The sequence below is a fragment of the Trifolium pratense genome, linkage group LG5, assembly GCF_020283565.1.
Source record: "Trifolium pratense cultivar HEN17-A07 linkage group LG5, ARS_RC_1.1, whole genome shotgun sequence".
NCBI lineage: Eukaryota > Viridiplantae > Streptophyta > Magnoliopsida > Fabales > Fabaceae > Trifolium > Trifolium pratense.
In genome coordinates, this window is record NC_060063.1 from 55,143,479 (window position 1) to 55,160,453 (window position 16,975).

The 16,975-nt window shown below is 33.9% G+C and overlaps 3 protein-coding genes across 4 annotated transcripts; 2 read left to right on the forward strand and 1 right to left on the reverse strand.

Annotated features, from left to right (window-relative positions):
- Positions 1 to 402: 402 nt before the first annotated feature.
- Positions 403 to 3,871, reverse strand: LOC123883303 (tRNA (guanine-N(7)-)-methyltransferase-like). The gene is made up of 8 exons (XM_045932061.1): positions 3,591 to 3,871; positions 3,437 to 3,493; positions 2,440 to 2,515; positions 1,852 to 1,931; positions 1,648 to 1,697; positions 1,462 to 1,546; positions 1,007 to 1,105; positions 403 to 847 (listed from the first exon to the last, which is right to left on the reverse strand). The coding sequence occupies exons 1-8, from the start codon at positions 3,843 to 3,845 to the stop codon at positions 623 to 625; spliced, it is 927 nt and encodes a 308-aa protein (XP_045788017.1). The 5' UTR covers positions 3,846 to 3,871; the 3' UTR covers positions 403 to 622.
- A 539-nt stretch (positions 3,872 to 4,410) lies between these two features.
- LOC123883304 (NADH dehydrogenase [ubiquinone] 1 alpha subcomplex assembly factor 3-like) lies at positions 4,411 to 7,799 on the forward strand. Its single transcript, XM_045932062.1, has 5 exons — positions 4,411 to 4,668; positions 5,086 to 5,202; positions 6,031 to 6,065; positions 6,569 to 6,669; positions 7,434 to 7,799. The coding sequence occupies exons 1-5, from the start codon at positions 4,466 to 4,468 to the stop codon at positions 7,518 to 7,520; spliced, it is 543 nt and encodes a 180-aa protein (XP_045788018.1). The 5' UTR covers positions 4,411 to 4,465; the 3' UTR covers positions 7,521 to 7,799.
- A 3,012-nt stretch (positions 7,800 to 10,811) lies between these two features.
- On the forward strand, positions 10,812 to 16,265 carry LOC123883305 (ribose-phosphate pyrophosphokinase 1). Of its 2 annotated transcripts, none has more exons than XM_045932063.1 (9): positions 10,812 to 10,934; positions 11,012 to 11,206; positions 12,320 to 12,568; positions 12,779 to 12,922; positions 13,267 to 13,434; positions 13,574 to 13,643; positions 14,101 to 14,182; positions 15,392 to 15,551; positions 15,937 to 16,265. In XM_045932063.1, the coding sequence occupies exons 1-9, from the start codon at positions 10,848 to 10,850 to the stop codon at positions 15,973 to 15,975; spliced, it is 1,194 nt and encodes a 397-aa protein (XP_045788019.1). In that variant the 5' UTR covers positions 10,812 to 10,847; the 3' UTR covers positions 15,976 to 16,265. The 2 variants fall into 2 exon arrangements, with proteins under 2 accessions (XP_045788019.1, XP_045788020.1); XM_045932064.1 differs by having other exon boundaries at positions 16,009 to 16,265.
- The last annotated feature ends 710 nt before the right edge of the window (positions 16,266 to 16,975 follow it).

The following is a 16,975-nucleotide window of genomic DNA, read 5'->3' on the forward strand; positions in this document are numbered from 1 at the left end:
AAACTCACATAACTGCGAGGTATTAAGTTCGAAGTCGGGTGAAGGTGTCCAACATAGTGTTAAGAGTCTCACATTGAATGAGATAAGACCTGAATATGGATTTATAAGTGAGTGCAATACTCACCTTATTTTGTAAAGTTGAGTTTAAGTTTAAACCAACACAAATTTTAAGATGGTATTAGGTCATTGCTATTAGGCTACTCAAGTCACACATTAGATGTTCAGTCCTAGCGTGAAGGGAGTGTGTTAAGGGTGCCTTGGATGAGATAAGGTTTGAGCTAGAAATATCAATATTGTCAGTTGAGTTAGACTTAAAATAAACGAAAGTCAAAATATATTTGTTCGAACTGTTTTCAATAAACATTTGAACAATCACTCATGAAAAGCAGCTTAAAAATCAAATAATTTTAACTATAATCTTTTCCATAAACTCTTTCATGTAACTTCTCGATAAAACCTACAAATTTGTAAGTATTTTTCTTTCTTAAGTTACAAAACAAATAAATATTTCAAAATACAGAACCCACTATAAGAAAAAGGGAATAAATGAATATCCAGCAGCAAGAGAGAAAATACTGGCAAGCATTCTAAGACAGGATTGAATTCAAGCTTGACAAAGCAATCACATCTGCTTCTTCTCGTACAACCTTCGATAGATTTTCGCTCCTTCGAATTCTGCGTGAATCTCTCTCTCAGTCCTAATCCCCATAGGGTTGCTTAATAACCATCCTTCACTATCACACAATATATCAGGGTTCAAAGCATCTATGTGACTAAGTGCATTAACTTCATCAAGCTGGTTTTTCATGTCAAGTGCCACTTCAAGCACATCGGATTGTATAAACACCTGTCATAAACACAACCATAAAAGGGAAAACAACTCTCTTAAGTCGTCTCGCAGGCATGAAAATATACACAATCTTTATGATGACAACTGTCCTATATATTAGCCGTCAAAAAAAAAAAAAAAAACTGTCCTATATATTAGAGGATGCAGAAAATATACCTGTCCTCCAGGAGATAAATTATCTACGATAGCACCAACTAAAGGCTTCTGCAAAACTCTTCTTTTATGATGTTTTTTCTTGAAATGAGGGTCTGGACACTGCATGTGTTGAGGGAAACCATTAACTATTATATAAAAGACCTTTGAATGTAAAACCTTTAGGTAACAACAATGTAGCTAACAAGTGATTTGGATCGCATGCAGTCATAATCTCACGCATTCACGTAGTCAGCACATTGGTTGTTGTTGGATCGAAGATTTCAAGCTCGGTATTTTAAAGTTGTAAAAAATCAAAATCTTCTTGCTTTCTGCATCATCGGATCTCAACCCAACGGTCACCGATGTCCTGAAAACGTGAATGTGTGGAATTGTGGCTTCAGGCAATCCAAGTCCGGCCAATAAGCCATTAGGTTAGTGGCACCCAATTTCTCTTTAGTTCTTTTAGAAAGACTCACCAAAATTGAAACTAACTGCAAGGGTCCAGGATATGATTCTACCAACTGCTTGAAAGAAATTGGGGCATTTGCAAACAAGAAATGTCTGCAATTCAGTGTAAAAGCGGTCATTATTGTAGCGTTGTTAAAAATAATGTTTGTATATATTTACTTTGCCGTCAAAATAAAGTTTAGGATTGATAGTACATGTTATCCAGAGCCAGATCTTTTAGCCATACCTCAGCACGCTTGACCATCTGCACATGGAATTGAAGTATAAAAAATCATACGAAACGATATCCCTCTAATCTAAGCTGAATGTGCGATAACAAAATACGAAAACAAAATTTACTGAAAGGGAAGGGAGTAATCATCAAGGACATTTAAAACAAAAAGAAAATTGTTTCCTACCTTTTGCCGTATTTCCAATCCCAAATAATTTCTCACTTTAGGTGTTCTTTTTGCAAGCCACATAAGAAACCTGCCGCTTCCTGACATTATTTTCAACAACAGATATAGATGAAGAAGTAAGTGTGCTGTTTAATTGGAAGTGAAATGATTATTTGATTGTCCAAGAGCTACACACAATGTTATCAATCGTGGATTGCAGAAAATAGCGGTTTGTTCAAATTTTATAAGGCTAAATCGATATAGCGCCGCAATAACCTCTATTTAACGACACTTTGTATTAAATATCATATCACAAAACAATAGAGATTTGTTCAGATTCTACTACGCTATAGCGCTGCTATAGCTTCTATTTGACAACACGCCTACTCATTAACCACATCTTGTTCAAGTTCATGAAAATATTTGACACTTTGATTACAAGATGTTTTGGCTCAATACATCAGAAAGTGTGAAATCCAACCTAAATAATAGATCATGTAAATTATCAACTTCCACATGCCAATGACAATCGATAACATGTGTGCTAAATTCAACGATCAAGAACAAATGCATAAAACAAAATAAACTTATCAATGAAATTCAGATTACCACATCCAATATCCACCATGAGTGGCAATGTAGGGTCTGCAAAGACCTGGTTCCAGTCTGGTACTTGTGCAGGAGTCTATCAATCAAGAAAAAGAATCATTAGAGGAAAGTAAAAGACCCTCTTATAAACAATTAAAGAAAGAAGGATTCACTGAACCAAATGCCTATTATGTCTGGTTTCTGTATCTGGTTAATCTTATCAATATATAGCACTCATAAAATTAGTGTGTGACAAAGTGTTGAAATGTGATTAGATATATATTAGTGTGAAGTGACAAAAGATGGAATAGTTATCAAACCATACATCAGCATCACACACAAATATAATTTACAGAGACCAAAAATATATATTTTAATCACAAATGTTTATATAATATGATGAAGGATTAAATATGTTTTTAGTCCTAATAATTTTGTTGTTTTAGTCCCTGTGTACTTATATTTTAGTCTCTACAATATAAAACTCTGCAGTTTTATATTGTAGAGATTGAAAAGGGTACCATACCATTAAGCCAAACAAAACTCAAGATAATTATTTTTTTGTGTGTTAAGCCAATGGTTCTTTGGGAAAAGGGACTCTGATAATCCAGAATTCGGCTAAGACCTAAGTAAAATCTAGTCAAGAATTGTTCTGGCCAAAAATTGAACTCGGATTCTTCCTAATGATTCGTCCTTTGGTGAACCTCATTAACCGCTTGAAGCGATTATGAGTAAAAACATATTTTTTTTATTAACCCTACTCATGATAATGAGGTCAAAATAGTGTTTTGTACCATTAAACCAAACCAAACTCATGATAACTATTCGAAGGGAACCCTGATAACCAGGAGTTCAGCTATCTGGCCAAGGATTTGTTCCACACAGGAATTGAACTCGGGTTCTTCCCAATGTATTAACCATTTGAGCTCATAACAACTAGAAACTTAATTATTATTATTTAAGCCTATAATGAATATGGATAAAATATGAGATTGGTGTATGTAGTAAAGGAACATACAGAGAAAGAAGGACTGAAAGGATTGACATGTTGCCTGATTCTGCCATGACCCAGATTCTGAAATTTGACAAAAAAAACATAATATAGTTAAAAAGAAATAATACAGAAATTCATTATACATTATCCGTTTAGAGATAAAATAAAAAATACAAACCAAATCGTAAGAGAGGTTGAGGTCAGCATATTCCAATGAGACAAGTTGTGAGCTTCGTAGTTGTGGCTTTTGTTGTTGTTGTTGTTGTTCTGGAACTATTGGTTGGGAAAATGAAGAAGAAGAAAGAGGACGAAAGGGTGAGAGTGATTGTGGTAACATGAGTGCAGAAAGAGCACTACAATTGTGATATAACTTGTACTTGTTGTGACTTTGTACTTGTAACTGTAACATACGCCAACCACAACAACAACACATTCATTCCTCTCTTTCAATCTCTCGAAATAGCGTTGTTTATTTTATTTAAATTTTAGATCAATTAAAATATATACTTTTAAATACAATATGTCTGATTCGGGATCATAACGGTATTTTTATTTTGGGTTTCTACGGAGCTGCTAATGTTCGAAGTATCTTATTCGTAGAACTCATGGCTGTGTTACATGGTTTACACATATGTTGGGAAAGTGGGTTCCGTCGGGTTACATGTTACTCAGACTCGTTTCAGTCCGTTAACCTTATTCGGGACGGTGTGTCTGCTCACCACAGGTTCGCTAATGAAGTCTTCAGTATTCGTCAACTCCTCGCTAGAGATTGGGAGGTTGCGATTAACCATACGCTACGGAAAGGTAATGCGTGTGCGGATGCCTTAGAAAAGATGGGTGCGTTATCTGACTCATCTTTAGTGAAAATCTCTACGCCCGCAAGTCACCTCTCTATTGTAAAAAAAAAAAAAAAAAAATCTGTACATTTCCATATTCATTGGGTCGGGTCGGGTCAGTGGATACCCATGAGATGGTTGCTGACTGCTGAAGTGACCCAGAAAGAAAAAACGGACTTCGTGGGTTTGGGAAGCTGGAGAAATCGGAGAAACAGAGATGGCGGTAAGGCAAAGAGCAGTAACAGCGCTTCCAAACCTCATACGCACTCTCCGCAACGAACAACCTTTCAAGCTCAAACCTCATCACAATCCCAATCATCCCAATCACAATTCCTTGCCCTCTCTCCGACGTGCTTTCTCCTTATACGATCAGATCAATCTCATTGACAATGTCCCTGAAGATCAACTCCGATTTCAAGGGTACCCTATTCCTTTCATTTCATATTATTTCGATTTTTCTTTTCATTTTGCATAATGGGTTGTTTCAAAATTTTGATTTTTAGTTAGTTTAGTTAAATGGGTTGTTTCAAATTTTTGATTTTTAGTTAGTTTTGCTTAATGGGTTGTTTGGAAATTTTGATTTTTAGTTAGCTTTGCTAAAGGGGCTGTTCAAATTTTTGAGTTTTAGTTAGTTTTGCTTAATGGGTTGTTTCAAATTTTTGTTTTTTTAGTTTGTTTAGATATGGGGTTCAAGGAAGAGAGTTGAATGTGAACTGGGTTATTTATGTTTTTTATATGTGAATAATTTTAGTGAAGATCATTATACTATTACTATATAGCCAATAATTGTTGCAGCGATTTAACATGGTTGTATTTTTTTTGGGGAAAAAATTGTAGGTTTAATGATACTGGGTTTACTGTAAATGGAACTGAATATGAAGGAAGTTTGCTTTGTGTTGGAAATTTGATCATGTCTTGGAAACCAAAGAAGTTTTCTGAGATCACTGCTGATAGGTTTGTTTCTTCTTTTTTTCCCTTGTTTCTTCCTTCCTTATTTTGTATGTCATCATCGGTTTTGAGAATGAATGAACAAAATGGATGATACGACAATAATCATGCCTTTTTCTGGTCTGTGGAGTCAGCTACATGAATCGGTCGACACCATAAATTTTGTAATGTATTAGGTCCAAAGTTGACGGTTTATCTCTTAATCTCTCTTAATGGCTTGACCTATAGTTGTCTTTAGTCTCCTTTACCATTACCTATTTTACTGCCATCAATTTGGTATATCTCCTTACCAGTAGTAGTACTTCTATAGGTACTTTTCATACGTGTCCAAAAAATGTAAGACGAGATTCTATTATCTTTTCTAATGTGTGGCTATTCCAAATTCCCTCCTAATGGTTGTATGCCTAATCCCATTTTGATTTGTGTAATCACTCATCCAAGAGAAGTGGATGATAACCTCTGATAAATGACAATGAATCATTTGATTGATTAGCCCCTCTAATAAAATGGATCTAAGTTGTAACCATCATTGTGTGATAATCATCAAACAAACAAAGAAACAGAAAGTGAATGCATCATAACAATCTAGTTGAACTAGTTCAATGTTAAATAGTGGAGCTATAGTGTAGTGAAATTTTAATGAATCACCATTGTTCCCTGATACACCATTTAGTACAAATATTGTCAAATAGCGGTTATAGTGGCGCTATAGTACTGCTGCATAACAGAAATTGAACATGCCTCTATTTTCCGTGATTTGCTAGTTCCATACCTGCTTGTATTATTTATCTTGTTTTCGTATCTTATATGTTGTCATCTTCTTTCTTGTTACAGCTTGTCACTCTTTCAGATTGTCCGCCCTATCCCAGGTTGGTTTTTTCAGTTTTGCTATTCTTTATTTGGCTAAACTTTCTGGTTTCCCTTCTCTTTTTTGGGTGCAATTATATGTAGGCTTTCATTTTTTCTATTTGGATGCTTTGTGGGGACACTTGATATAATGCCTTATAGATGAGAAATTACTTAATTCATGATTATTTTTCTAGTTCACTTGAGAAGTGATTGAAACATCGAAGACTAGTGATACGTATAGGCGTATGTACCTGTAGTTTCTAAATGTTAAGTTGGGTTGGGACCTTAAAGCCCGATGTGCATCACACCGTCACGATTATTTGAAACAACATAATTTCAATTTCTCATGAATTTGTCTAATTCTCTTTTTACTATCCTCTCCCTCTTGCCCCTTTTAGCTAATTGATTTGAATTAATTACAAGACCCTGCTTTTTGCTCATTATGTTACTATATCAAAGCTATTACCACCTATAAAATTGCTTTTGATCCATGTTAACTGAAATTGAAAGAATTATTTGCCAGAGATTCTAATTATTGGCTGTGGAAGGAACATTCAACATGTTGATCCTGAACTAAGACGGTTTATTCGGTCTACTGGCATGAAGTTAGAAGCTGTTGACTCGGTATATATGATTCTAATTATTGTGTTTTACTTCACCTTACATTGTTGGTGCATTATTATTGTGTTTGATAAAATATTATAAAGTAAACGAGTACATAGTCCCTTAGGACATTGTACAGAGGGGAAATGGTGATTTCACAAATGGTGAGAAAATTAATGTTCAAAATAGATGACGAGAGAATTCAGGCATGGTTGTACTAATACTAGTTAGGAAGTAGTTTAATTTTGATATATGATATTAATGTAAAATTATTTCGCCAATGTCATTCAATTATCTTTTACCGCATCATTGAAATTTGAAAGAGTTTGACTGTGCTAAAATGCATCTGTCAAACTCTTTACAATGACGTGGCAACAAATAGTTGGGTGGAATAATTTTCATTTTATTTGAATCAATCAATGTATTGTAGTTATAGATTGCGAGTTTGATAAATGTACATTGACAGTTTAATTAGGTTTTTAACATATTTCACATCATAATGTTACCTCTTAAAACTCCGTTTACAATGTGATGAGATGATGAAATATGATTGAATGCCTGTGTAAAATCTGTTTACACTGTTTGCAATTGTAATTATTTATTGAAACTTTTGTCAGAAAAAATTATTTATTGAAACTGATTTTAATATAAATGTGGCTTAAAGGTTATGCATAGTACAATTCTCATGAGATAATGGGAAATATGAGATCACTGCTAGTTTGATTGCTTCTCTTTGAATTTTGAATGTTACATTAGTTAATTATTAATCATTTATTATTTACTAGAGAAACGCAGCGTCAACTTACAACATATTGAACGAAGAAGGTCGTATTGTGGCTGCTGCACTTCTTCCATATGGAGTTTCTTCATGAAGCTTGGACCTATATTCTCAGTACCTACCATTTGCTCCAAATATGCTCACTTTTGTCGGGAGCTAAAATCTTGCGTAAATCTGCAGGAAATGCATTGTTTTTTCTATGTAGAAAGTTTTGACATATCAATAGGACACCGAGTTAAGCACAGATGACTGTGTTGATGTTTGCAAATGTAATAATAATAATAATGATAATTATAATGTATAGAACTGCAGCTTCACAAATCCCTGCAAAGTTGGTTTTTCTAATTGATGGCTGTTTGGTTTGAATGCTACTTCATATTGTTAGAGTTGTGACTTGTGATGAAAACTTTACATTTCTTCTGTAACTGTTTCAAACCAGCAACAAATCTATCAAACTATGTGTTGGACCACTACTTTAACACAAATAAAATAACTTTGAAATTACATTTCTCAAAGTAACATTTCTTCTTTAACATACTAGCAATATAATATGATGAGTTTGGTCGTGAGGTAGGTTTTTCATGGTCGAATTTAAGAGCTACCAGCGGAGCGGCCACTTTCTTTGAAAATGGAGGAATATGGAGGTGCACAATAAGGATTTTGTCCGGCCTTAGTAAGGTATTACTTGCATGCGAAGAGTAGTAGTGTTGCTCATAATATTCAGCAAGTTCAAACCTTGATTTCTTGGAACTCACCCGAGGAAGGATGGGTTAGACCCAATGCCGGTGGTGCTAGCAAAGATGGTATTATTGCGAGGTGTGAATGATGCTTGGTTGGCTGAAGGTTGATTCATAAGATTAGGCCCTTGCTTGATTGAGAGGTCAAAGTTTGCCATTCGTATAGTAAGGCAAATGTGTGTGCAACTGCAAACCCTCTGACTAATTTGAAGTATGATTATGAGTCCGCATTGATTATTTATCAGCGGTGTTAGATTGTAAGGGTTCTTTGCTGTTCTTTTTTCTAAATATTAAAATATTTTTATGTGAATCATATTCATTTCCTACAATTACAAGCCTAATTTCTTGAGTCGGGTAGGATCGCAATGTGTGAGAAAATCTTCTTTTTAAAAGATTTAACATTGTTGTATTCTCAGGGCTGAATTCAAACTAATAACCTTTTGTTAAGTCAGAAGAGAGCTTCTACAAAAGACTCGTTAAAAATAGAGTTTAATTTATATACACATTTACACATGCATTAAATCATGTTGGTATATTATTTAATTAATATGACAAGTCATGTATTTTTAATCTTCTCGTTAAAAATAGATGTATGTTTAAAATAATTTTATATTGACGGCAGGGACGAATCCAGAAGCTTAGTATACCGGGGGCCGAAAAATAGTAAAATAATAAAAATGAATGTATATTTTTTTGTTACGCAGTCCATGTAAATTTATTTCTTTATGTTATAGTGTTATTTTTATGAAGTTCTTGTTTAGGGTTGGGAATAGGCCAGGTCAGGCTTTGACAGGCCTGAGCCTGGCCTACGATTTTTCTTCAGGCCTAAGCATGGCCTACGGCCTATCAAATGCAATTTTTTTTGGCCTGGCCTGAGCCTTTTTAAAGCCTCGTCTGATCTTGTAGCCTATTTAAAAGTCTGTGTTACATAAATGTCTCTATATAGTTTTTTTTTAATCACTCTATATAATCTTTTTAAATAGGTTAAACAAGCCTTAAAGCCTATTTCACATTTAAATTTTTATAATTTCTACAGCATTAAGAAAAATCTAATAAAATGATTAGCACAAGAATTTAAAGCTAATAAAATAACAAATACGATTACGACAAAGTTAAGTATGCCATAATAAAATTATTATATAAATAATAATATTACATAAATAATTATTATTAAATATAAACAGGCCGACCTATCAGGCTTTGTAGGCTTGTTTAAAAGTTTGAGTCTGGCCTATTTATGTAAATAGGCTTTTTTCAAAGCCTGAGCCTAACATTTTGAATAAACAGGCCAGGCCGAAGGCGCCTGTAGGCCGCCTGACCTATTCCCTACCCTTTGTTTAATAGTGAGTGATGACTAAACGCCTCCAGAGATTATGTGGGGCACAAAAAATGAGTTCTTCCCCCTCAGTCGAATTTTGTTCATGTGTAAGAGCCAAATATCAAACTTTTGATCACTTACTTAAGAGATCCAAAACTCTTACCACTTGAAACAACTAATTTTTTTAATTAAAAGATTATATTTTTAATAACTCAACACTTATAATTGTTCTACAACATAAATATTTTTACACAATAAATACATATCAATTAATATATAATGTAAATGATAAATAATATACTAATTATATATGATATACTCCCTCCGGTCCTTATTATAAGGAACAATTTGAAAAAAATACACATACCAAGAAACCTTATCTCTCTTAATAAAAATTCTAAAAATTTACAATCTATTCTAAAACTAACCTTGGTATATTAATTTATCCTTAGGGAATATGTCACTCTAATTTAATGCATAACTTTGGAATGGATACAATTTCATAAGGGTAGAAATGGAATTGTAAGAATAAATTTAATGATTGTTTCTTATAAAAATGACCAATTTTTTTTCCTTCAAATTGTTCCTTATAAAAAGGACCGGATAAAGTATGATTTAAGGAAATTAATAATGATATGTATAATTAATTTGTCCAGTTAGGCGTTGCCATGTCATTAATGACCATGCCACATTAACAAAATTGACTTTAAAATCGAATTGAGGGCCAAAACTCAAGAAAAATTAAAATTGGAGGACAAAAAGCTAATTTTTAAAATAGGAACCAAAACTACTTTATATTTTTTTTTGTAAGTAAAACTTCATCTTTTTAAAAATAGATAACCAAAATTGCATTTAAGTGAGAATAATATGTATATATATGTATGTAATTGAGGGGGAGGAGGGGCTTTGGCCACTGCTTGCCCCCCTCAAGGTCCGTCCCTGATTGATTGACGGTGTAAACAAATTAATTCCTTAAAAAATAACTTGTTAAAAAAAATTCCTTAAAAAATAATTTATTTGGTCCTAATATATCTGGATCAATAATACCAGATACATGAACATAAAATTGTATTAATGCATTGTCCCCATGAGCTTAGCTCAATTGGTTGGGACATCAGCATTTTATATGCAGGAGCCAGGGTTCGAACCCTGGACACTCCACTTATCCATCTTTAAAGGTGGAATTTCAAGCCACTAGGCTACCTGACCAAAAAAAAAAAATTGTATTAATGCATTTAATTATTTTTTGACCAATAACATAAGCATGAATGTTTGATTAAAAATAAAAAATAAAAAAACAAAGCATGGACTAAAAGAGTATAAATCCGAATTGAGCGTAACATTCAGTAACACACCTGACATCACCATGTCCACTCTACTTCAATCCTCCTCTTTCATTTCTTCTCCAATCAATCCTTCCCGTCCTCGCATCTCCCTCCGTAACTCCTCCGTCGTAAGTAACTCTCTCTCTACTCTTCTTTCTCTCTTTCCTGATTTAACTGAATATTGAATTTCTTCGATTGATTTCAGAGATGTAACAATGTAGTTCAATCTGTTAATTTCGACAACGGAAAACCATATCGCTCAACTCAATCATCTTCACCTAACGTTACAACTTCCATTCCCAGTTTTCTTCTCGCTCCTGATACTCGCAGCATCCATGATCTCGTTAACAAAAATCGTCTTCGTATTTTCTCCGGTACCGCTAATCCTGCACTCGCTCAGGTATCTATCTACAAATCTCATTACTAGTCTCAAATTATTCGATTACTTTCTAGCTTGTTACAGTTTTTTAATTAAAATTAGGTTACAAACATTAACTTATTGGAGAGTTTTTGGTTCCATCCCCTGGTGCCAATTTCGGTGGGCTAAGCAAAAAAAAAAAAAACTTTGACTTTAAATGGGACCCCCTGCAAGTGGGCGGTGGGATTGGTCCCTTAGATTAGTCGATCCTAGAGCTGGATACCAAGTTTTCAAAAAAAAAAAAAAATTATTGGAGAGTTCACAGTGAAATTAAATGTAAGAGTATATTTTGAAAATTTTAGATATAAAACCTAATTTCTAGGGTTTGTTTCGATAATCAGTTTATTTGCAGCTTATAGCACAATCACTTACATGATAAGCATTTACGTATAAGCTTACATAAACTATTTTTATAGAAAAAGATAAAATCAATAAAAATTGTTTTTATATATCCTAGCTATTTTCATAAGCTATATTGGTGAATTTCTAAAAAGAAGTTGAAAAAAAAAAATTATGAACATTGTCAGATAAGCTCAAATAAGCCAATCCAAACAGGCCTTTTGTACAAGAGCTTTATGTATAAGCAGGTATTGGATTTGATGCATTTACTGCTTAACACAGTTTTGCATCTCGACCGTTTAATTTGTTTGCAGCGTATTCTGTTTTGTTGTTGTATTCTTTTTGGAACCACTACTGCAAGCGATCCCGATCTGTATAAGCTGATTATATTTGTAAAAAAAAGAAAATATGGTCAAATTGTTTTTATATAAGCTATAAGTTGTTTGCATAAGCTCTCATGTAAAGCTTATGGAAAAGAGCTTATTGACATATCATAAGTTGTTTTCATAAATTATCCCAAATACCTTGTCAAGTGCTTACATCAATAGATAAGCTCGGACAAACACCATGTCCTCATAGAGAAGTTTGGATTCCAAACTGACTCGTGATATAATATGATTTAGGTTAATAAGGAATGGGTATTGAACTAATGAACATATATACTTTTGTTGTTTACTAATGATATTTGAAATCTTATGTTATAACACCAGAGAATATTTGTTTATTTACTAAATGTTTTGGTTTGCATTTAAATAGGAAATTTCATGCTATATGGGCCTGGATCTGGGAAAAATTAAGATAAAACGTTTTGCTGATGGTGAGATATATGTCCAACTGCAAGAGAGTGTCAGGGGGTGTGATGTGTTTCTCGTGCAGCCCACTTGTCCTCCTGCGAATGAGAATCTTATGGAGCTTCTGGTAATGATTGATGCCTGTAGGAGAGCTTCAGCCAAAACTATTACTGCGGTCATTCCGTATTTTGGATATGCTAGAGCTGATAGAAAGGTAAGGAGATGACAATATCCAAGTCATTAGACCAACCATATTCCACATACATCTGCAAAAGTACACCTTTCGAAGTCATATATATTTAGCTCTACAAATGTTATCTAGCATTACTTGTAGAGTATTATAGAAAGTTTTCTATAATGTTTTCAAACGATATCACATTCAAGTTCAGTTTAGTTAAAATATGGTCATTACTTACTGTTTCAGACTCAAGGGCGTGAATCAATTGCTGCTAAGCTTGTAGCAAATTTAATCACAGAAGCAGGAGCAAATCGTGTTCTTGCATGTGACCTCCACTCTGGGCAGTCTATGGGGTACTTCGATATTCCAGTTGATCATGTGTATGGACAGGTAATAGATTAGATTATAGTATAGGTTTTGTCATTAGTGTATATTAGTTTTGAACAATAAAATGTTTGATCTGCTAAAACACAAACAAGCATGCTATGAATGGAAATGACAATTTCTAGCGACATGCCTATTTTATTGAATATATGAACTTTTAATTTTAAATTTCTTTTTTGAACAATTTAATTTTTAATTTCTGATTTTCTTCCTGACCTAATAGACCCCAAAGCTTGCTATTCTTAAATGTATTGAAACATTCTTCCCCCATTCAGGCATGCATTTTTTATTTGTGGTTGATTTTAAGTTCTTACCTTAAAACTGTCAATCTTCTTTTGTGCCACTACCAGCCTGTTATACTCGATTACCTTGCCAGCAAGACTATTTGTTCGGATGATTTGGTAGTTGTCTCACCAGATGTTGGTGGTGTAGCTAGAGCACGTGCTTTTGCCAAAAAGTTATCTGATGCTCCTTTAGCTATTGTTGATAAAAGGCGTCATGGACATAACGTTGCGGAGGTATTTTAATGTACTCTTCTTAAGATCACTCAGGGTTGACTGCTTACTACTATTTTTCCCTTCAAGCTAATGAAGCATATTTATATTCTAGATTGAAGAAACTTTAGGTTTTTCTTATTGGTTGAACCTCATTTTGCAGGTGATGAATTTGATAGGTGATGTAAAGGGAAAGGTAGCAGTTATGGTAGATGACATGATTGATACTGCGGGTGAGACTATGACCCTGTAATCAGTTATATTAGTGAGTCAAAACTTATACATTTCTGATCAATAAAAGGGCTTTACTCAAAAATGTATCAATATATCTATTGACCAAGTGGTCAGGAATTCAATCCATGCAGCTCAACTATGTACATGTTTAATTAGATTATAACAAAAATTGTATGTTGGACATGTGCTCTCTCGAAACTTTAGAGTGCAATGGGCTTTTGCGTGAAGGCGCTTGTTATAGATGCAAATCATTCCAGGCTTTATATACCTGACAGCTTAAACTTGATGGTTGCTTCATTTGGCATAAATAATAATCTTTTGCTTAAATTTTGGTGCCACTAGGGATAATTTATACTTCTAAGATTCTTGATTGTCTGTGTCAATTCTCTCTTGCTACAGCTTGGTACAAACAAGTCTTATCAATGATCCTTAATAAATTGTGAATTTGTCTTATAGGGACCATCTCCAAAGGTGCGGCTCTGTTGCATCAAGAAGGGGCAAGAGAAGTTTATGCATGCACTACACACGCTGTTTTCAGGTATAATAAGCTTTGATGTTCTTTCAATAAGTTATTTCAAATTGTGGTTTGTGTTGCTGAGGAAGCTTAATCAGGTCAATTGTAGCGAAGTGAAAATAAAGGGACTTTTTTTCTCTTTTAACATGCATGTTTGTACTACCAATGTGTGTTAAGTATGTCTTGGTACGAGTTGGTTTATACTGTACCAGACTACCAGTTTCTTAATTGATGGTTTTGTTGATCGAGTGACCTAGAGGCCATCAATGTTTATAAATAGATTCATAGATTGGATGGACAAACAAGGGATATGTTTTCCTTAAGTAGCAATCATTCAGTCTTATGTTCTTTTTCTTTTTTTAATTTTTATATTCTGTCCCTCTTTAATATTCTCGTGGATCACTATTACGAGTGGCATCCTTTGGTCAAGGGTTTGGGATACTGAGCGAGATCATTTGGTAAGTTAGGAAAACTGCTGTAATCCTAATTGGGGTTTTACACATGGAAACTTGTAGGACCATCCATCTCCTAGCTAGTATAATAGCTATTATCTGTCCTTCAAATTCAGAGCTAACAACTATGATGTCAGTTGATAGTTTTTGGTCATTGTGCTGTAGTTGTTCTAAAGCACTTCCCGATTCAATTTTACACTTGGTAGCAGCAGCAGCAGCTAATTGCATTTCGGGTTTTCCGGTTTGGAGACGTTTTTAGTGACTGATAATTGGTTATTCAGTGTTAGTAAGCAGGGAAGAGGTTTACAGTACTATGCTTTGATGATAATTGGAGTCTCTTGGATAGAGTTATCTTTCCTGTTTACTAGATATCACCCCCTCCTCGCTGTCCCCTTCCCCACCCCAACCCGAAATTCTCTCCCCAAAGCACTTATTTTCTTCACTGTGTGGTATCATTAGCAATTTAACAGGATGCCTTGTCCTCTTTTCTCTGTATTTTACCTTTTCTTGGGGAGATTTGAAAACTGTGATATCCTTTTTGCATCTGACTTTCATGATGGTGTTGGAGCCTCACCTTCATTTTCTGCCGCCTTTAACCCCTGCCACCATCCCCAAGCTTGTACCATTCCAAAAAATAAAAGATTTGTAGCATTTATTTTCTTGTTTTCTTTTGACATTAAGATATGCGAAATATGTATTACAATGACGGTTAATACTACATAGTTGTTTTTTGACGCAAGGCATTTTACTCGTGACTTATGCATTATTCTTGCATTTGCAGCCCTCCTGCTATAGAGAGATTGTCAAGCGGTTTATTTCAAGAAGTTATCATAACTAATACAATTCCACTGGCAGAGAAGAACTATTTCCCTCAGTTAACAGTCTTATCAGTGGCAAACCTTCTGGGCGAGACCATATGGCGTGTTCATGATGACTGCTCAGTGAGTAGCATTTTTCTGTAAAATTAGTTTAGTTGGTTATTTCTTCATTCTACCAATAGAAAAAAGGAAACTACTCTCCATAATTGCATGCTTGCATAAATATATGCATCTATTCAAATAAATTATTTTTGGAAAAAGTTGATCATGTAACAAGGCGTCACACTCCTCCAATTTTTTGCTAGAATGTATTTATATTGGCATATCTCTCGGTTGAATTTGAGTTCTATTTATCGAGTGGTATGTTAGCTTCTTCTGTTTTTACTTAAAAAAAGTTCAGTTGAGCAATAATTTTTGCCAGTTTTGTTTGGTATAGTATAGTATAGTATAGAGTTGAATTAAAAGTAGATATATTATGCAGATTATTTCTCCCTTTTATCTTTGTCAGGGTGGAATTGAACCTTTTTCCAGTTTGGGCATTGATTGAACAATTTGTTGTATCCATGTTATGCTGTTCCAGCTTATTACACTGCAGTAACAAGACGTGGCAGAATGGTATAAGTCGATTTATAGCAAAAGCTTGTCTTTAGTAATAATACCTTTTAGAGAGCTTTTGGGGAATTTAATTTTTTGTACTTAAACCCACTGTAGGTATATTTTAAATTCACAGGGAATATCATGTCTTATTTTTTTTTAACCCTTGATTGAGTACAGTTTTGTAAGTAAATGTTGAATTGTGTGACTGTCTTCAGTGTAATGTTTTAATTCCTTGTCTTATATGTATTGATAAGTATATATATTAGGTCGAATTTATTACCTTATCATTTTGATATAAATGAAAATGTGCACTGAAGTGGACATTTTAGAGTTCATGAAATATATCCTAATGCAAAGGACTACTTTTGCTTGAACTTCGAGTTTCGAGTGAATAGAGCAATTGTTCCTCAAAATTGTAAGCATCGGTCAAATAGAAACTCGGAATTGTATAGAGACTATGGCGTGGCATGTCAATTGAACATGTTAATTGTACATCAATGTCAACTTAATAGGGACTTCTTTTTGTATGAAATTTTGATCGTATGGAATGAGAGAATTGTGCATGAACTAAATCACCGGTTAAATTAGTCCCTGAAGGACCAAAATTATATTAGAAAATTGTTGAATAATCTCTAATGGTAAAATTTAAAAGTTGATTGTATTTGTTAATTTGCAAAAGTTAAGGACCAGATGACCAATTTATCGGTTTGCTTATGAACGGACAAGACATTTTGTTATCCGTAGAGGTTAATAATAAAGTTTAAAAAAAGTACAAAAAGACAACTCCATGATGCCACTAATAATTAACTTGTATTATAGGGTGTCTTATTTGAACTTAACATTCTTACTGGAAATTTTGTTAAGATCCTCCGACTCTCCTAATGTTGAGCTATGTGATTTCGTAACCTTTGCATAGCGTAGTAGAATGAAGGCTACACACTAACACTCTT